At 36.7% G+C, this 22,266-nt stretch overlaps 1 protein-coding gene across 1 annotated transcript; it reads right to left on the bottom strand.

The window, feature by feature from the left end:
- Positions 1-6,080: 6,080 nt before the first annotated feature.
- Positions 6,081-20,908, bottom strand: ETS2 (ETS proto-oncogene 2, transcription factor). The gene is made up of 10 exons (XM_088144690.1): positions 20,549-20,908; positions 16,673-16,744; positions 14,185-14,305; positions 13,113-13,232; positions 12,469-12,669; positions 11,535-11,618; positions 10,326-10,568; positions 9,214-9,481; positions 8,610-8,724; positions 6,081-7,546 (listed from the first exon to the last, which is right to left on the bottom strand). Exons 2-10 carry the CDS (start codon positions 16,742-16,744, stop codon positions 7,331-7,333), a joined length of 1,440 nt encoding a protein of 479 aa, XP_088000816.1. The 5' UTR covers positions 20,549-20,908; the 3' UTR covers positions 6,081-7,330.
- Positions 20,909-22,266: the final 1,358 nt, after the last annotated feature.

Raw genomic sequence — 22,266 nt, 5'->3', positions numbered from 1 at the left:
CTGACAGACATCAGGTTGTCTACCCTTGCTATAGGCCATTAATCAATTGTTCATATGAGATGAGATGACCAGAACAGTAACAGATCACAACACAGATCTGTATAAAGGCAACATGATAATGGAAGTTTTAATTATTTTTTTTCATTGATCCTCAATATGGAGTTTGATGTTTTACTGCACCTGGTCATATTCTCACTGAGCGCTCACTGAGAAGAGGTAAGGCAATGCCTCAAATCCTGGGGTGCAATTATTTGTGGATAGAAAAATGTGCCTGGAAAAAGAAAAGTTGGTTGTCTTTCTGTTAGAAATACCAGGAGAAGTGGGCATGCAGGAGCTTGTGAGGGAAATAGAGCAAATGGTGTTTGTGTCACTCTAATCTTTTCAATTATATTTTGATGGTATGGTTTAAAGTTAAAATTGGGGAAATTTCTATCCAATTAAAATTATATATACTCAGCTAAGAATTGTGGTATTATAGAAATAGAGCCAGGACTCAGTGAATGATTAAAAAAAATAATTGGCAGCTCTTACATGTTAAGTTTCCACCAAATTGTTTGAACATAGGATATGCCTTTATAAACAATCTACCTCTTCATCTAAACATGCCATAAGGAGAACATTACTTGAGGTATCAGTGCTATCTAGATCTGAATCTCTGTCTTCTCTGTGTACTAACAGAACCTCAGAAATACTTGAACTGTTACTTAACAGTGAATTTAGAAGGTCATGTACTGCCTTAAGGCTAAAATATTTGGTGTGTATTTTTGTGTCTTTTATAAAAGCCAGCCCTATGTTCTAGCATGACCGAGAAATTAACTGCAGGTTCTGGAGAGGTTTAGGGGTGGGTGGGAGGGTGGGTCTGTGCTGCTAAGTTAATGTTTGCCTCAGTTCCGGGTGGTATCCACTTAGTTTTATGAGGCAAAATAAATTCAGGGATATATGTAAGAAAGATGAAAGAAAAAGCCAAACAGCAGGCTTCTTAGCAATAGGAGTAGATTTAGACCTCATGCAACAGATTTCCCCTGTTAAATAGTTAAGTTCAGCCTTAACTATTTCTTGTTGGGTCTGCTGGGTTACAGAGATATTCAGCACCACCCAATATCTAGGCTTCCTTGTAAACCTGTAGACCTCCTCCACAACACAAAAGTTCTGCCATCAAGATAATAAACAATTTAATAATTTAATAATATATTTGTCCAAGGGCAGAACTTTTTTAAAGAGTCTGAACCCTGGAGCATTTTGTTTATTTGAGCCATCACCCATGTTATCCTATGTTAATGTAATTTTCTTCTCCGTTAATTTATGTCTATTGAAGTCAATGGTCCAGTAAATGAGAGTGTGAAGACTACCCTTATGTTATATTTAAATGATTTGTTTGGTCTCCCCTCCAACCATCAAAAGAGACAGTTACAAGTGAACTCCTTATCTCCTTAGTGGATGATGTTAATCAGCTCCATTTTTCAGAGACAGGGGAAATAGATCCCATGAAGGAGAGGAAAACACACTTGGGCCTCAAACTGTTTAACAAACAAGCAGTGCTGTTGAATAGGGGATGCAGAAAAGGAGATAATCACAACTCTTATTTTATTGCTCAGCTTCCCACTGCAAGCTCAGTGTGGAAGATATACCCTGGGCATTAGTTAGGGCCTGCCTCCACAACTGCCCTTGCTACTCCACATTTTGTGTCTAATGATATGTGTAGGTCTAATATTTCTGAAACACATTCTGCCTCTAGTTACTCTTGCAGTGAAGAGGCCTGGTTTATTGCTTGTCTTCAAGTCCTTTATTTCCAATAGCTATTATTTGGTCCATAAATTTACAATTTTGGGTTGAAATAACTATCTTATGATAGGACTGCACCTTAGTTACAATGTTATCCTAGTGTGAACTGAAAAATACAACCAGACTTTTCAGTTATGCCTCAACAGAGATCATGACAGGAATTGCTGACAGTGCAGGCTAAAGGTTGCTTTTGTTACTGTGAATCAGTTAACCAAATGGGCTGGGAAAGTGTATTGCGAGATTGGTCTATACATTTCAACAGCATCTGATCATTCATTTGCTTCTACCCTCATAACTGTCCACCCCACTGCGTGCCCCCCCCCCATTTCATTCTTCATTGCCTACAAGTTATTAGCATGTACAACAGTTATGGTTTCTATTGGTATTAGTGCAGTTGGTCTTAACGCATTTTCTAAAGTGCAATCCTACCTCCAGGCAGAAACTTAGAATGGCTCCTCCTACTTTATCATATGATTAATGCCAATTCCTTTAGGGTTAATATTTCACATTCAAGAAAGTACAACTATCATCTCAAGCATAAATAAATAAATAAAATGTTTAGAAATGTACTTCAGTCGAGGGGAGAAGGTGCAAATAACCACAATGGGGATTTCCAACATCTCCTTCCTTTTTACGTGTCTGTTCCAGAGCCACGTTTCAGGAAGCTCTGCCACCACAATGACCTAAAGAGCTCTGAACAGAATTGCATTTTCCCATCATAGTAAATTGGAATGGGAATGCCGGGAAAATGTGATCTCTGTGATTTCTAGAGATAAGCGATTGAATGATTGCAATAAATGAGATTCTGCACATTTCTTTGGTTGTCTAGATAGACCACTAAAATGAATGAATTGGCAAACAATGACAATAACAGCAAAAATGTGTATGTCCATGTGTGTGTGTGGTGGTAGTCCAAAAATTAAGATTTGTCTTGAGCCTTAAGCACTTGAAAGATGGAGACAGTTTAGAGCCTATTTTCTAAGACAATCTTGAAAAGGTCTCTCTGCTTTCCTCTGTAATGAAATGACATCATAAGCATCTTTTGTGGTCTTTGGGGCCAGGATAGAGGTGCATTAGGAGTACAAAACTGGTTGCTTTTGTGTTAGGCAAGAGTTGGAGCAGGACTATTTGCCATCCCTGTTTGTATCACCACCTATGATGCAACTCTGTCCAGAAATGGGAGGTAAGGGGAGGCTTTCCAGATGGGAATGGTTGTTTTTACTGATGTATTGTTTTCTGTTTTAAATCCAGAGTCTTATGAAATTGGATGGCCTCTAAGTATGCGTGTGCATGCATAAGTAAGTAAGTAAGTGAATAAGTAAATGGGCAAGGAAGCAAGTTTCCTATGAGTGCCATCACTGATGGAAAAAACCTTTTTCCTTTAAAATCCCGTGAGTGACAGTTTGAAAAAGCATAACGTCCCTCACATGTTCACAGGGCATACTTTTCTCATAGTCTAGTGCCAAGTGTGGCTAGTAAAAAAAGGCACTCAGAGTTGACTTCTGAGCTCCAACTGACCTCTGATTTCATGTTGTCCCCAAAAAGTGTGGCAACCTAATTTAGTTGATCAATGTTATGAATAGTTGATGCAGAAAAACGAAATGTATCTGTTTTGCCCTATCAGAGTTCAACTGCAGTGCCGAGCAGATAGCTAAAAGCCAAAATAGCTGATTACATTTGGAAGGCTGCTGTAATAGCCTGGAGTTGTTGTTTTTTACTGCTATGATGCAACATCTCTTCTGCTTTTACTGTAAATGATTATAGAACTTTGCATTCTGTATTATTCAGTAGATAATACAGCAACGATAAGACACCAAAATTTACCACAACATTACCACATTCACTTCAATGTAGTCAATTTAGAACATCTTTCGTAATTTTGGAGGCATACATGTTCCCATAGTATATGGGATAACTGGTGCTTTAGCTTTCAGTTCCTAGATTTATTTTTAGCCAGTTTGGCCAATAGTAAAATGTTTCTTCAGTGTCAAGAGAACAATGTCTGCCCCAATTCTTGTTAAAATAGAGGTGTGCTTGGTTGTCATGGGAACCTAACCTGTGGACCTTGCCTATGACATCATTGGAAATTAGCAATTCTTAATTGTCTGTAGATCCATATTTACTAAGTGTAATATAGACGTCAAACGAAAAAGGCAAAGCAGCCTGTTTTGCAAAGCTCCAAAGCATTTTACTTGAAAAAGGAAATAATTCAAATGTTTGTCCTTCTGCTGACATTTCTTCTTCCCATTGTTCCATTACTAGGGATGGATAAACTTATGGGCCTCCACATGTTGCCAGCAGCCCCCTTTCCAAGATTGCCAATAGCTGAAGGATACTGGCAGTTGCTGAACTACGCTACAGTGTCTTGAAAGTCACTGATATTGCCTTTTCCTGCACTTACAGTATATAGCTACTAGAATGACAGTTTGTTCAAGTAATGACAGAATTGTGGATATTACTCTCACGGTCTCCATAATTAAGCTGGTTGCAATACCTGTATTTAAGGTGATCATATTAAATACAGGTATTGCAACCTGCTTAATTGTAATTTAGAACTTAAATCTAAGTATTACAACCAGTGTAAAAGACACTAGGAAAGGATGCAGTGAATTGAGATGTATCCTATTTTGCTCACTGACAAGGTTATTTTCTTTTCAAAAAAAACATCTTGCATAATGAAATAACTGGTATTAGGACCACTAGGTATATGAAAGTACACCTTTTTGTCTACTAATGCACAAAAATATGATGCGAGAATATCCTAATCTGCATGTTGTTTCAAGTTCCATTGCATTATTCAGAGACTAAAAATCAAAAAAAGTAGAAACTGTGAAAGAAAACGCAGAAAACGCTTGCATTAAATTCCTTCTTCCCACTCCATAACCGAAAATTGCATTTAAGATTTTCTTTAAAAAAAATAATTGCCAGTTTGTGGATGTTACATCACATTTTCCATGCTTAGCACCTAACAAGACTTGACCTATTTATAAGAGATACACATATGTTGATTTATCAGATTCTACCAGGTTTTTTTTACCCATCACATGCCTTGGCATATGAATTAAAAAATAGTCACTATTAAGAAATAGCTTTTTCAATATGTTCATGGAAAAATGAAGCCTCATGGAGAAAAGCTTAGATGCAACCTGGATGGCATATAAAAGGGAACAATGTCTTTATAAATGCTAATATTAGCACCATATTACATTTCTTCTCTTAAACGCTCAACAAGGAGAAGACTGAGAAAATGAAATACAAGATGCGTCTGCTCTCAGAATGCAGGCATAGAAAAGTTCCCAAATTTTCCACAGCTGCATTTTGATGTATTTTTTTTATCAACAAGTGCTCTTTTCTTGGGCAATGTTTACATAGCCCAGAAAAAAAGTTCATGTGATCTTAGAATTATTGCTTTTAAAGAACAAATCAAGGTTATATTGGAAGCAAGAACCTAAGTTCTGATTTAGTTCTCCAACTGGGAAGTACATTGAATGAAAATGAAGTGACAGATTTACCAACTTCCACAGTCCCTTGCTAAGGTCTACATAATCTACAGTGGTACCTCGGGATACGAACGCCTCTACTAACGAACTTTTCGGGTTACGACCAGCTCCGGCTGCAAAAATTTACCTCGATGTGCGAACTCCGCCTCGAGGTACGGTCATTTTTCCGCCCTGACATGTGGTCCGTGGCCATTTTTCCACCCGACACATGGTCCGTGGCCATTTTTCCGCCGCGCTGCGCGGTGCCTGGCCGTTTTTGCGCCACACGGCGCCCGGCCATTTTTGCGCCGCACCGCGCCGCGCCCGGCCATTTTCCCGCCCCTGACGCATGGTCCGCGGATGCCAGAACGGATTAACAATAATTACATTGAATCTTATGGGAAAATTTGCTTCGGGGTGCGACCAAATTCGGAGGGCGGAACGGATTAACCAGATTTACATTGAACCCTATGGGGAAATTTCCTTCGGGTTACGACCAACTCGGGATACGCCCAGAGTCACGGAACGGATTAAGTTCGTATCCCGAGGTACCACTGTACTCTATTCATTTAAGAGCTAACCAAGAATGTACATGCATATACCTTCCATAGAAGGATGTTGACCAGGAGATGTAATACATGCAGCTGAATTCCTGCAACTCTCAGAAATCACTGTACAGGCACGTAAATCTGGAATTGTATCCGTACTGTGACTATGAGGCAAGTAGTTTGTCAATTGTTTAGAGATTTACCAGTGAATTGTTTAAGACGAAGGTAAGTAACAACTTTGAAACATAAATAACTACATAATTATTGGCCCTTGTTCAAGATGTTTTAATAAAAGTCAATGTTTTTTAAATCTCATTTTGTAAGTTTACATCATTTTCAAATTAAAAAACAATTTTTTTTACAAATTACATGTTTTCCAGTGAAGCTTTTTATTTTTGCAGTAAAAATAGCTGCTATATATCTTTATTCTAATTGCAGAAAAGGAATCAGATTTTTTTTTCAAAAATAGAATTCATATTTTAATCAGAATAATTCATTATAGGTGAATGAAAGGGATGGGAAAGGGTCAACTGAAAGAATAAGATGTGAATTGTTTTTAAAAGGACATGCATAGAAAAGATTTTCCATCAATAAATATAGTTTTAGCAACATTGCTATTTTCAGTTACAGCATCACTCAAATGACTTTATGACCTAGACTGAACAATTAGCTTCTTGCCATAAATGTTTAGGTGTTTGTCAGCCTTGGATTAAACATTCTTCTACGACAGGGCCAGTTGGCCTGTGCTTATTCTATATAAATTCACTTGGAAAATTAAATTCCAGCTGTAGGAGCTGCTCTTTTGAATTGAAACACATTCTCCCTTTTCAGATGTTTACATTATTTTAAATTACAATATACAATATTTATTAAATAGGAGCTTGTCACTGCCAGAGAAACATATGAACATGCTTAAGCATACACACCACACACAAATATACAGATTTTTTGAAATGGTATATCTTTTCTGTCCTTGTACGGAATCTCTGCCATTGTTCCTCTTGGTTCCAAGATGTGTATGATGAAACATACACAGCTCTAAAAGAATGCCCTTTGCAAATTTATGGTGGCACCTATGTTAAATAAAAGATACCTAGCCTTTTCTCTCTCAATCTCACAAATGATAGTATGTAACATCTGCAAGATTGTTAACTGTAAAATGGGAAGGGGGAAAATGCTGGAAATTTCAAGGGGTCTGGCCGGGGTATCACCCTTAGTTATATAGAAGTTGATATAATTAGAACCCCAAACCCTAGAGCACTTTGGTATCTTTAGCTTGCAGTCAGGAACTGGGTTGACCTCAGGAAAGGCTGCTGAAAGGCTGGATACAAAGTTCTTATTGTGCCTGAAACTGAGGCTTCTTCTTTCCCTTGACTTCCCCCGATTATGAAAACACTTCTTTTAGGAGTTCAGCAGTGTACCACTCCAAACAGTCAGAAGATAAAACCAATGACTGATGCAGAAGGTCCCAATTCACAGATTCATGTGCTCTTGCATCCAAAGCTCACATGACAGGAATGCTCAGTCTTCAGTATCTGGCTGCACTCCCAGCATTGCATGGAGTTCCTCTGCTGTATATCCCAACAGATTTTGTAGGTCACATACAAAACGGTATACATAACGTTTGCCTGAAGTTTTGTGAATAATGTTCTTATCGTAATAATAACGCAGGCCACGGCTCAACTTTTCATAGTTCATTTTGGGCTTGTTTTTTCTTCTGCCCCATCTTCTTGCAACCTGAAGTAAGAACACAGAAAGCAATTTAATATAGTTATTTAGATTCCAGTGAAGTGGTATTAAACTCTACTTAAGCAACAGAATCATTAGTCTTATTCCACGTGCCATGAATCTCAATCATTAACAGTGATTCAAGTCCAACTATAACTCTCAGTTGGGTCCAACTATAAACCTCAATTACAATATGAAACTGGGTCCACTAAAACTTCAGATGCAATAATCAGTACCAATTCAAAAATAAGGTGGAATGAATTAAAGTGAATTTGAAGTTCATTTGACTTTTTATATATTAAAATTAACTTCTGTTCTGAAATCCTGTTATACTAATATTAAGCAAAATAAAAAGTAAGCTACTAAGCAACTGCTTAAATGCTGCTGGAGCTCCAAAGTCTGCATCTCGATAAAAAGCACAATTTCCATGTTGGTTTATAACTTAATATGTCTTCACAACAGATCTTGCTTTAAGAAGCTATGAAGTACCATAATTTGATGGCTTGCATTTAAATTAGCTAAGTGTATAAACTGTTCTGTATTTATTTATTATTTATTTATATTTCAAATTTAGATACCGCCCATCTCACAAAAAAGTGACTCTGGGTGGTTCACAATAAAACAATAAATATTAATTAAAATACAATAAAAACAATATAAAAATGGAATAAAACTAAACATGTATACAATGTAATTAATCAAAGGTTTGCCTATATAATTCCATATTAATATATGAAACTGAGGCTATAATAACATATCACTGCTTTTGAACTTAATGTTTGAAGCTGCCCTTTTCTTCCTAGTGGGTCTGCATAATTTGCTAGTTTACATCCTGCCTTTTCTTCAGGAGCTCAAAGTGGCTTCAATAGGGATCTTCATTCATTTGATCACCCCAACCAACCTTTGAGGTAAGTTGGGCTGAGAGTGAAAAAGACAGATCCAGCAAGTGGCCTGAAGTCCATGGCCAAGAACATATTGAAATCTGGGTTTCCCAAGTCCTGATCCAACACAGTAACTACTATAGCTATACCCTGCTAGCTGCAATAAACATCCATTTATTTGAACTACTAACCTCATCTGGGTCTGCAAGTTTAAACTCCCAACCATCTCCAGTCCAGCTAATGAATGACTGACAAGATTTGTCAGTCAGAAGTTCTAGAAGAAACTGCCACAGCTGTATAGGTCCACTACCTATCAATATCAAAATAAAACGGTTAACATATACACACAGAGAGACACATACACATACAAGCATTCATAAGACTCCCCGAGAGGTTAGTTTGAAAGATTTAATTAAATATGTGGTTCCTTTAAAATCTTTCTGGCTAAAAGATCAACCAGACACCAGAATCTATATTATAAAGAAGTGGTAAATGACAGGAATTTCTTACAGCAGATCTATTTTTTAAAAAATTCAGAACAGTAGTCTGAATTTATCTTTTTCCCTCTTACAGTATTGTCACATTCCAGAGTACACTTAATTTCAACTGAATGAAATTTATTTGAAAAACAGAATTACAGAACAAGGCAATATTGTGAAAGTATGGCCTTTATATCCAAATAATCAGTCCAGATTAAGCAGAGAGACCTGAGCATATACAATTTTCATTCAGATCTCCCTACAATCAGTGAAACAAGGAAGCCTAAAGTCAAAAGGGGACAAGAAAATATTCTACTTGCCTGTAAATCCTGCTAGTATTGCTGCTGGTATAACTGGTTTCCCTTGCTCTACCGGGTCACTCCTTTCTTGAATGTAGTCTTTAAAGGACATTGTGGGTTTGTTCAGACACAAGGACTGACTGCAGTCATCTTCAAAGCTCTCATAGGATGGGACCCGTTGAACATCTACTAAGGAGGATTGACTATTCCAAGACTGTAGCAATGAATCTGAGCCCTCATAACTTTCTGTGCCACTGTCACTTGAATCATGCTCCCTAGGTTTACCTGCACAAAAGGAGAAAACTTCATGAATATGAATTTGTTTAAGTCTGAATAACTATTATAGCTGAAATTGGATCTTATTTTTATTTATTTATTTATATTTCAAATTTAGATACCACCCATCATGAGGAAGTGACTGTGGGTGGTTTACAGTAAAAAAAAAAAAATTAATTAAAATACAATAAAAATAGTATAAAAATACAGTAAAATACAATAAAAACCAAATACATACATGAATAATATTATCTTCCAAGGTGCTGCTGGTAGAAAAGATATTAACCTACAGGAGCATCTTCAAGGTGCTAGCCACCCCCAGGGTTGGTTGCCCCTTTTTTCGCCCCATGCAAGTTGGCAGAGCCAGCCTGCTTTCTGGAAGGTCAAGAGAGTAGGGACCTGCCCAACCTCTTGGGGCAGGGTATTCCACAGGGCAGGGGCCATGGCAGAGAAGGCTCTCCTTCTTTTAAAATATTGTACTTATTTAACATACAAATAATTGAACTAGGATTGCTAAAATTGAGAATATGACCCCCAAATTTCACTATGCTTCAATTTCACACATGCATTTGATTATGCTAATTTGAACAGTTATGGAAAAATGTATCATACTTTTTAAAAACCCCTCCAGGTTACTGTTGCTTTGTCCAGTTATAATCAGTAAAAATATCAATTTAAAGTGAAGACTGACTCTATGAAACCCATTAAAATGCATTATTACTAAAGCAAATCACCTAACAATACCAGTTTATGACTAAGTCATAAACAATGAAGTGGGCTATTAAAAGAAAAATAAGCAACCTGGTATTTGAATACATAATTACTTATAAACACAAAGAAATGCACATCTTACTTGTATTATCTAACACCAAGTTCAGATTATTTCTTGTGAAATCGTGATTCATTGAACAGAAGTTCACATTGACAGTTTCCAATTGTGCTTTAGGAAACATCTGAAATTCCTGTTTTAGATTAACAAGATTTGGTCCAACCGTTGTCTGACATAAATCTCCCAGAACTCTGTTTTTTTGGAAGCTTAAAGTTTTCGGATAGCTGGGTACTTGAGTGCAATACTGCACTTGTTCAACATTAGTGCCTGAAGGTGGGGGGGGAAAACACATTGTGATTATAAGTCCTTTAACTTCTACAATAGTACCTACACCCCAATTAAAAATAACTTTATTTGAGAGCTTTCCTGGACAAAAATAAAGAGACACTCTGTGAATAAATGCCACCATTATCCATATTCTCAACTAAACAAAAACATGATTTCTTATAAACTACTTCTATAACCTTTAGAATTAAAACATTTAATAATCTCTATACTGTTTTGAAAGAGGGAATCAGGTGAAATATAAACATAACATGGCTCTGTCTCTCACTAGTATTAACTATGTTAATAAACCTCCATGATTTCTACAGTTGCTTTTATAAGCTTTAAAGCATCTGCAGTAGCTAATAGTTTAACTTAACATAGTAATTTAAAATATTGAAACAAGATTCTAAAACTTTAGCAAAGGAAAACTGAATATATCATATTTTTAATATTCACAAAGACATGAAATAATAGCTATTTCTTACATTCAATTGCTATAATTGATCAAGTTAAACACTGTATATTTTGTATTGGGTATAGTGGTTGTCAAAGCAAAGTAAGTACATCCAGTCATTCATATCACATGAGATATTTTGCATTTCAATATCAGCTTCTGTTTTGCAATTTCTTCCCTGGAAGTCCCTGTTTTGCAAGTTTCTAGCTGTCACTGATCTGAAAATTTTGAAACTTATCAATACTTTTTCCCATTCCCTTCTTTCACTGACTGCCCTCTCCCCCCAAAAAGCAGAAACAAACGAAAGGAAAAAAAAAAAACCTGGCTAATCCTGACTTGAAAAATCTAATCAGAAATTAAAACATATATTAGCAGCACTTTCTGTAGTTTGTATATGAGTCCAGGGCCTTTTGTGTTGTTCAGTATAGATACTGAATGGGGAGACTTATTCATATTAAAAGGAAAATGAACACTTCTAATTTTGACAATGTAATTATTGAAATTAAATTTACCTAAAGAGTTGTTGTTGACCCAATGTGGAGATGAAATAAGATGAGAATTTTCTACATACTGATCCTGTGGCTTCTCTTCATTGTCTGAAAACAAACAAAGGTGTTTAAATATGTATCTAAACAGGAGAATTTGCTTTAAGAATATGTCATGTATGCGTGATGGCATTTTTACCAAAATATATGTTGTGCCAAAATTACCTGCCATATTGAAAACAATTTAATGTTTTGGAACTTAAAAGGTCTTAACTGATCACAGTTAAGTCCAACTTATATCTCTAAAATTATAATATGTAACTTTGTATTATGTAGTTTATTTGTTTTTATCTATTTTATTATAAGCCACACACAGTCACATATGTGAGATGGATGGCTATATTAAATTATTAAATAAATGAACAAATAAATAAGGGTTAAGTCACTGAGATGCTTTTATTTGTTACATTTATTACACTAATTACCCTTCCTTCCAACAGCTCAGGACAGTTTCTCCTTCAATATTTCACTACAACAGTAATCTTTTATTTTGAACTGAGAGATGCTGACTGGTCCAAAGTCACAAAGTGAGATTCCCTAGCTAAGGCTGGTTTTAATGGGCTTGGGCTCCACTGATTTCAAAGGATCTGCTTCCAAGTATGTTTGTGGCTAGGTTGACACATCCTAAGCCATAATATGTTTGGTTTTTACTTAGTACAGTATGTGAATCCAGCTTAAATCAGTTCTAATCTATATCTTCAGTTTATTTAAAGCAGACAATTCTCATATTAAGATAACCTCAAATATTATAGGAAGCAAAAGCAAACAGTCTTTGGATAACATATAACTGGCAAGTCAGAATTCACTTTGAATTTTCACAAGTGGTTTCTCAATGTTGTCACAATACTATTGGTTTGCGTATTCTGTATAACCAGCTATCACTTTGATTTAGCTTATTCACCTTTTATCATCTGATCCAAATGTTCCCACAGTATGTCACCAACATAATCAGGTGCTAGTTCCAAAAAATGCTCCTTTCCCAGATTGCATAACTCTTGGCCAGTCATGGCAAATCTCTCAAAGTTTACATTCACTAAACTAAATTCATTGGTAGCCCAGAGAAGCCACTGACATACATGATGCTGTGTCCACAGCCAGGGATCTGCAGAATGTAAGAAAACAAATAAATAAACAAATTACATTATCAAGATATTTTTCCAAAAGAAGCTGTAGTAGTGTACACTAAATATAATAGCTGCTATCCCTTTTATTACCACTTGAATCCACACATTTTTTGGGTGAAAACTCCTAATATTTAACTCAGCCCACAACAGTAAATATATAAGATACAATCTTAAACATACTGTACTCATATGAAAGTGACCATTACAGAGATGAATTGAATGTATTTGCAAGTAATGATTTAGGATAAGAGAACTGTATGGTGAAGTTTTTATTTCACTAGAAGGAAAAAAAAAAGCTAGAACAACCAATTATTTATTTATTTATTTTTATTTATATTTCAAATTTGGTCACCACCCATCTCATGAGGAACTGACTAATTAGCCTAATCCATATTAGAAATTTTAAAAAAAAAACACTTACTGGTTGGAATGCCTAATCTGTGCTGTTCTTTCATGAAGCCACTGAAAGTAGCATTTAAGGCCTGACTCATCACAGCCTTACTGCATGGAGTTAGGAGTGGTAATTCACAAGAGTTTGATTCTGAAAAGCAAAGGAATTGCAATGTTAGACATAACAAGAACAAAGAGAAAAAAATCTGCAGAAAAAGAAGGGTTAATTGGGGGGGGGTTACATATCATGTTATGTCACTATTTAGGGCGAAATAAATCCAGTCAGTGGTGTAGCTTCTGAACTGTTAAATAATATTTCAATATTTGAAAATACTGGAAATCCTAGCTGGAATATTTAATATAAATTTAGTAATTGTTCCCAATATGTTTTTCAGCTAAGCATTTCTTCAAGGAATTGCTGATAATTTTAACTTAAATTTTCTGTAAGAAGAAGCTTGCATCCAGATTTTACTTTCTACAGGTAGTCCTTGACTTACGACCATTTATTTAGTGTCCATTCAAAGTTACGATGGCACTGAAAAAAGTGACTTATGACTGGTCCTCACACTTACGACTGTCATAGCATCCCCACAGTTACATGTTCAAAATTTGGGTACTTGGCAACTAGCATGTATTTGTGACAGCTGCAGCACCCCAGGGTCACATGATTGCCATTTGCGACCTTCCCAGTCGGCTTCTGACAAGCAAAATCAATGGGGAATTGTGTGATTCATTTCATGACTGTGTAATTCGCTGAACCATGTGATTCACTTAATGACCACTGCAAAAAAGGTCATAAACTCAGGTGCAGCATGTGATCCCTCACTTAATGACTGCAGTACTTATCAGTGAATTGTCTGGTCCCTACTGTGTTGAGATTTACCTGTAATTTCTCCTTGTCTACCACGACTATGGCTACATAATGATTATGAGGATTTGTGCACAATCAAATCATTTTCTATATAAACATTTCTAAAATGTGAACTTTTGCAATGACTTTTGATAAACTGTAGATTGTTTCCTCTCTAATTTCTCGTGTAAATGACTTGGAATTCCTTTAATTAGCATGGCAAAACTGCTATGTTTATAAAAAAATGCTTTACCAAAAGAAATAGAATCAAGGCCTGTTGGCACTTCCTGAAGTGTCTGATCTTCATTTAGTGGTGGAAAGTATCCCGTAAACAAAGAGTTTGCACCTTCAAAGCTATCAAATGCAGGTTGGCGCTGAAATGTAAAAAAAATTTCAAAGTGAGTATCTTATTACACCATATCAAGTTTAATATCTTATGACAAAGCAAATGTGGCATTCTAAATGAAACTGTAATCATCTCCAACTCAGAATTGAAAGTGCCTTGGTTACCTGTTTTGAAATGTTAGTACAACTCATAAATCAGAGGAGGAATTTAGACACTTGCATTCTATACTAATGAGTCATTTCTAAAAAATAACTTTCTTTCGATGATATCAACTAACAGTATACAAAGGACTAAGATTTCTCTGAAATACAGATATAAGTCTGGAAACTGAAAAAGCTCCTCTGATAACGATCAGTATATTTTGGGACTTATTTAACATTCAGACCTTTCGGTACTATATAAAGAGTTGCATTTCTTATGTGTATCAGTACTTGCGCTAAATACATTATATGTACATTAAAGGCATTTAAATGACTACCCAGTACCATATACAGTTAGGAGGTGAACTATGTATTATGTTAAATATCTGAATCAGTTACAAATGTTAAAGAAGTTGTGCTCAGGAGATGTTTCTCAAACTACATGATAATAACTGTGTTAGCCAAAGGTGAGGCCCTTCTCATGATCATGCCAAATATGTCGTAAGTAATAGTTAAGACAGTGAGAATAGCTTTTTCAGAGGCCATAAAATGTGGGTAGATTCCTATGGGAGAATGGGGTTTTCAAACAGCCTGGTTCTAGGTTAAATTGCCCAGAGTCACTAGGAGTTGGGTGGCATGCAAGTTTGATAAACAAACAAAGAAATAAATAAATGGAAGAGGTTCTGGACCAATGCACGTCTGGAACACCTCAGTTTACATAAAAAATGCAATCTATATCTCATTTTGATCATGGTACTATCTGTATTAATCTACATTACTGTATGTATATGAAAGTGATGAGGCAGAAGTACCTCCAGGCATTTTAGTATCAATCCAGCACAAGTTTCTAATGAATTGTTATAGAATTCCACCTTCAATTTTACAAAATCACAGCAAATGCAACAAACTACTAAGTAGTAGTTTGATTCTAAGTAACACAAGATGTACATAAAATTTAATCAAAGTGTTTCAGTCCAGAATAATGAAACTATCCTTATGGATTTTACAATTAGAAAATTCAGCATCAGGAACTTGAGCAATTTGTTGTATAAATGACATGATTAGAAACCAGATAGCTGGCTTAGTAATGACAAATTCTTTCAGTGTTAATAGATGAAAAGATCTGAGTCATCACTAATATTTAGAGGAAAGGCCAAGCACTTTCAACATAATCTGGAAACTCCTCTGTTTTGTGTAAATAAATTACCCTTACACTGAGTCACTGGAAAAAAAGTAACACTGTAAGAATGATTAAAAGGGATGCTGCACTTCAAACATTATTCTGCATTTTTAAAACATGAACTTAAACAGTAAAACGAGCACGTTTAAAGCCTCTATAGATTAGATCCTGCCTGCTCTAATAAAATGTTATTTCCTATGCCAGAGTTGCTATGGAATCGTAGAAAATGGCACTCACTTCCAAATCTTAAAGGACTCAGAAAAGCCATACAATGATGGGCCTGTGCCCTTAAGGCCAATGTGAGTCAATCATTATGCACTCAATGTGCTTTACAACTAGCTCTATCAACAAATGACATAGCTCAAGTTAATAATAAGAATTTATCAAAAGCATTACATTATTATTTATCTTTTTACCTAAGTGAACAGATAGCCTTCATGCTTACTATTAAACTAAGAAATAAGTAAATACTTTCTGGTACATATTCTGTAAAATATTCTTTAAAGAATTTTGAATTTGAGGCAATACTGACAAAAGGGCTTTTTAATATAATTAAGTGTACTATATAATTAATTGTATCTAATTAAATGTCGCTACAAAAATCACACAGTTGATTTTTAAAAGGTTATGTTACAATATCAAAGCAAGCAAATACATCAGTGAATCTGAATTTTTTAAAAATTATATGGAAATATTGTATATAAATAATATCAAGAACATTATATGATACATAATGGTATAGATATTGTAATGCAGATTGACAATGATATGAAAATTATTTTAGTTATATCAACAGTATCTTAGATACATCTTGCAGAGATGACCAGCCAGGAGTTAATTGCTGGCTGAGAGCACTAGTAAATCTATTTTCTGTTCTCTTTTTTTAAAATGATACTGCAAATTTGTATCTCTAAAATCAGTAGCAGTAATAGCTCATTACTGAAACTATTAATTATTGCTGGCAAAGCATAATATAAACATATACAATTACATATTTATACATTAAATTGGTATGCCTTGCCCAGGGTTTAAACTGTACTTTACTATATATGTCTGTTTTTTCCTCATAGCTTACCTTGAACAATCCTCTATAGGCGTTGCAAACAGGCGCTACTTGATCCATGTTTTTAATTCCAAACTCACTCATCTAAAAGTGGAAACAGAATACAGTACATAAATATTGGTTCACAAATATAATAAAAAACAACTACTCATGGTTACATTCAAATAGTGTATTTGTTGTAGCTTACAAAGATATACCTATATCAGAATTCTTTCATTCTGAGGTGGTGGAGCCAACTTTCTTATATACAATACACCCACACACACATAGTCAAATGACCATTAAATGTAAAGGTCTTTAAAATAATGAACAAGACAAATAACTTTTGTATAGCATACTGTGGAATTACTTTTGAAAGTGAAGATAATCCTCTTCAAGACTAATGTATAAGGCTTGACTGTTCTAATTTACAATGGAATATTATTTTAACAGAAGTTTTTTTAAAACAAATGTAGGCCAACTGTTTTGGTTCTTTTTCTCCTTCTCATCACCTCTGGTGTCTGGGCCTTTAGAGAATACGGGCCATGCAAACGCCTGAGGACACTCATGCCTGGCACCAAGATGTGAATCCAATTTTTTTGATACTGTTATAGAACCTTGAAAGGATAACATGATCAAAACCAGACCCCGAGTACAGTAAAAGGAAATGATAGTATACTGTACTTAATACTGCCAAAAATGATATAATGTGGGTTTTTTTTTAATTAAATCTCCTAAAACTATAGTTGATGGAGATAAGGTAAAATCTGAGTACCTGTATTCAGTATAAGAATACAGTGAATGAAAAGGTCATAAAGCAGCCATGGGGGAGAGGGGAGGTTGTTCAGTTTGACACCATGGGCCCACATATTTTATCATAAAGCTTTGTTGTTTTAGTTTAACTCTTTGGTATCAGTTTTGGGCAGTATCACTTTGACTGTATTACTCTTAAATACTCATCAGTATCAAATAAACTTTGATTTGTAGTTTTTCACAATACCACACCCATTATATAAAATTAAAGGGTGCAAAAAGTGCTGGGGGGGGTTAGACTAATTAAAATATTTTGACAATAAAGAAAGCTAAGCTGGTTTTACTGTTATTACTGATGTTTATACATACTATTATATTTTTATCCCACTATTTATTTATACACACACACACACATATATACACACACACACTCAAGGCAGTGAACATACCTAATATTCTTATCTCCTATTTTTCCCTACGACAACAACCCTGTGAGGTGGGATGGGCTGAGAGAGAGTGACTGTCCCAAAGTCACACAGCCAGCTTTTATGCCTAAGGGAGGCCTAGAACTTACAATCTCCTGGTTACTAGGCCAGCAACTTACCCCCTATGCCAAACTGGCTCTCATATCTTATATCATCTTATATCTTATACATACATACTTAAATGACTCGAAATATACAGTTTTAACATGAAGAATAAAAATGTATGTACTATCTCATTCAAATATAAAAGAAGCTATAATTATATGGAATGTTTTAAATATTATATTGGATTAAAATGTGACTTTTTCAGGTTTGTATATCTCATCCTAGTAAAAATACCACTGCTGTTAATTTTTCTACAAATGATATAAACATTTTTTTGTAAATAGCTTATTGCATCAATGGTACTGCTCCTTCTCCTCCTCCTTCTGAAGTTTCCCAAACAGTTTGGCCTCAAAAGTTTATGGTAGCTTGACATTCTGAACTTCAGCAGTTAGTCATATAACTACAATATGCTCTAAACTTATCAAAAACCTGTATCTTCAGTGCTGAATATATCTTTTGTATAACAACTTAGAATGCAAATCTCTGTTGGTTAAATAATTAGCCGACCTTTCATCAGCACAATAACCCCCAGCATTAATATTTTGGAGACACAGTTCAAGGGAAAAAAAACATGCATTTACTAGAATAAATTAATGAGTCTCAAAAAGATGGCACATGATTTCCTGACAATGCCATGGACATCTTTAAATACATGAACACCTAACTTTATAACAAGCATTCAGTTAATGTATTTGGCAATGCCAAGTTGTAAGCTGCAGAGCATATATGAGACTCCTAAGTATATATTATTATTCTTTGGGAGAAACACAAAAACAGGATTAAACAGAATCATCCCCTATTAAACATTCTCCATTATGGTGCAGAAGGCCTATTTTAATTCCATTAAATATTAGACACAACAAAGGATTGTGTGACACCTTAAAGACTAACAAAGAAAAAACAGGCCATGAAAAGAAAAGGGGTGGAGAAAATGTCTCAAGTGCCAGTAGGAAATTATTTATTGCTCAAAAACCCAACCCATTTCAGTCACATTCTTCATCAAGGATAAAGAATGTTTACCAGTTTTATCTGCCATGAAATTAGGGTTACCGTATCTGGACTGCAAATCTCTGGATGGCCACCAGATGGCAGTAAAGAGTTTCTCAGATCTGTCACAGCCCAAATCTGGCAGCCCACAGCAGCCTGCCTTATACTAGTGGTCAAGCTTGCAAGTAAACATCATAAAATTCAGTTATGCATAAGTGATCTCACCAGGAATAAGTATTAATTAACAAATGCTTATACTGTAATTTCAGGTTAACTTCCTCATTAGCATAAACAGGTATTTGAACTCAATTTGTATTTATTGAAAAACCCTATCTGGATTATGTCACAGAAAGATCAAAAGAAATTTAAATACTGGAAATTCAACGAGATTACTGATAATTCAATACTTTAGCTAATATTTTCCAATACAACACTCCAACTTGCTACATTTTAAGGCTTAATCAATAATTACACAATATAAGTGTGAATATGCAGCACTGTTTTGCAACCAACAGAACTACGCACACTTATTATAGGCTTGAGAGATACGCAGTTCAGTCCTACCTTTTCAGAAAATTCAAAAGTTCTTTCACTCATTCTTAACACATGAACAAACACAAAATGAACCTCTAAACAAGGCCATGCCATGTCTATATATGACACTTTTAGGAAAGGGAACAAATCGTGAGCAAACTACTGATATAAAAAATTTCAAAAGCCCCCTAACTGGAACTTACAATATTTATTAGATTGATGACAAGACAGCTGCAAACTACTTGAACACTTTTATTCACCTCCAGCCTACACTAGCATTTTGAATTCTCAAACAGAACACTGGGGAAAAAAAATCAATACGTTGTAGTTGCCTTTCTGGGTCGCAATTCAGGCATTTAATGAGAAATCATCCAAGTATCGTTTGGAAAGTGGGCCTCTATTCAAGCAAGAAAAAAACGTCTTGGCCAAAATAATTGCACGGGAAATCCAATGAACAGCTCTCCTTGTCTTTGATTCCCACAGTGATTGTTTCCCTCATCCACGCAGTTTTTAAAGTACTATCCTAATAATCTATCCTTTAAAGAACTCCACATTCAGTTACGGAGAAACCGAGAGATCTAATACATCCTCTCCAAACAAACGACTGCTTTTTTGTTGCTCGGCAAATATGTCGTACACAAAACAGAAATAAAAATCCTCGCATCTTCACCGGGGATTGTCCAGACAACATGAAGCCACGTACACTAAACAGAGCAGCCTCCCCCATTCAGGTACATTCGATCACAATTCCATCAGCTCTGGAGATGATGGCTGAGGGTGATGGGAGTTGTAATCCAATGCGGCTGGCCGGCCCCAGATTATGTTGCAACAAGCCTCTGGCCCACGCATTTTCGGAGAATGGCAAAACCGTATCATCCCCCGAAGAGAAAGCCTGGATGGAACGTAAGCGCGTCCTCCGCGAAAGGGGCAGGTTGAGTCCGCCTGTTCCCAACACCTCCCCCCCCCCGGCCGGGGGCTCGTCCCAAATGCCCCTGCCTCCCGCGTCTCCTCTCGGCCTCGGCTGCCCGGCCCCTCCGTTTCTCACCTGGGCGCCGCCGAGCCAAAGCCCCACGAGGCGCGCAGTCCCGTCACAACCCCGCTGGCGAAAGCTGCCCCAGCCTCCTCCGAGGACCCCGAGATATCCCTGCGCGTCAGCCGAAGACACGCATCCGGAAAACAACACCCCACGAGGCGATGTTATCCCAACCGGCTGGACGGAGCGGAGGAAGACTCGCCGTAGCAAATCGCGTCGCCGGAAGAAGAGGAAAGGCTTCTGCCCAGGGCACAAGGCAACGTGCCGGTGACGGAGCGCGCGTCAGCTCTCGGCGGTCTTGGCCAGCAGCCCGGGAGCGAATGCGTCGCGCTGGCCCGCGCTGGGCTAGCCTGCTCTTGACGGGGCGAGGGTGGGAGGCGGAGCGGTAGGCCGGGCCCAGCCAGCCTCCTCCCACCCGAGAGCAGGAAGACATTCCGTTTCCTTCGGGGAGGCGGACGAAGCCTGGGAGCCTCGGAGGTTGCCGTCGCCCGGCGGGTGCCCGCCAGATGTGTAGAACCGGAACGCCGACCTCCCTAGCCGGCACAGCGAGGCCGTGCTGCGCCTGGAATGGGGGGAGCGGTAGTTGAACACATCTGGAGGATACCTGGCTGGGGGTGCCTCAGAAAAACTTCGCCCTAAGCAGCAGAGGGAAGGATTATCCAAGCTTTCTTCTATGTAAGACTGTATCCGTTTACCAATCAGGTTTACAATATTCCTGACTCAGGAACTGGGTTTGCACTAAACTATGCTGTCATATGGCTTATTTGGTTTTTGGCTTAGTATGTTGTGTGAACCAAAACTTTGTGTTTTGTAAATCATGGTTAATGACTTGGCATGTTATGCAAACCCTGACAAACTTTCGGAGTTTTTAGTCAACTTTACGTGAGCCTTGCTGGCTCAGATCAAAGTGTCCAAAATGCAGTGGCCATAAATAGGATGAGCAGGGCAGAAACCCCCTTCCCTCTGCTGTTCTTCAGGAAAAAGTGTTCAGAAGTATCCTGCCTCTTAGTCTATGTAGCTGTCATGACTGATCAAAAGGCTGGTTAACCTTAAAATGTGAATATATAATTATAGATATCTAATCTGTTTTAAACCTATCTGAAGCTGCATGCAGGAGCCCACTATAAATCAGCGAAAGAGCCCACTATAAACCAATGAGACTAAAATGGAAGAAGGAGTATATATATGTACTTAAATGTGGCTTTGTGCTAAGTGCAAAAATCTCCCAGCAGGTAGGCACATGGCTGGAAATGGTGGTTGAGTGTAACATGGACATATGTATAAATACTTTAGGCGTACCAATTTCTCAGTAGATCAGCAGTGTCCTATTTGGAGAATGGAGGGAGAAGTTATTGTAACTACCAGAATTTATCTGATCTCATGAAGAAAATGTGTAATTTGCTAGGGAACTCTGGTTATTGGGTCAATTAAAAGTATAATAAATAAATACATAAAGTATCCATCAGACTACTTCTGTTGTAAAGTACTTCCTTTTGCTTTCTCCAAAATTCCTGACATTCATCTTCACTGACACTTTCAAGAACTGTAAAAAGTGACATTTGCAAAAGCCGTGTTGATTCCTGTTCAGTGTTTTTCCATGTATTTGACCATTTCATTTTGAGTAATACTTTCCAACCATTTATCCATAGCAGATGTTAAGTTATCCAGCCTTTAATAACCTGGATTCAGCTTAAACTCTTTTTCATATTAACATGTTTTGTATGATATAA

Source organism: Python bivittatus, unplaced genomic scaffold (assembly GCF_059951505.1).
Source record: "Python bivittatus isolate LINGU-HERP-01145 unplaced genomic scaffold, Pbiv_v1 ctg000350_np1212, whole genome shotgun sequence".
Classification (NCBI taxonomy): domain Eukaryota; kingdom Metazoa; phylum Chordata; class Lepidosauria; order Squamata; family Pythonidae; genus Python; species Python bivittatus.
The sequence above is the reverse complement of the archived record's forward strand: the minus strand, read 5'-3'. Positions and strand labels throughout refer to the sequence as shown.

Coding starts and splice junctions, on each gene's coding strand:
- ETS2 (XM_088144690.1), bottom strand. CDS start 16,744: ATGAGTGAGTTTGGAATTAAAAACATGGATCAAGTAGCGCCTGTTTGC. Junction 11,619..12,468: donor TTTGGATCAGATGATAAAAG/GTGAATAAGCTA, acceptor GTTTGTTTTCAG/ACAATGAAGAGAAGCCACAG. Junction 9,482..10,325: donor CTTGGTGTTAGATAATACAA/GTAAGATGTGCA, acceptor CCTTTTGTGCAG/GTAAACCTAGGGAGCATGAT.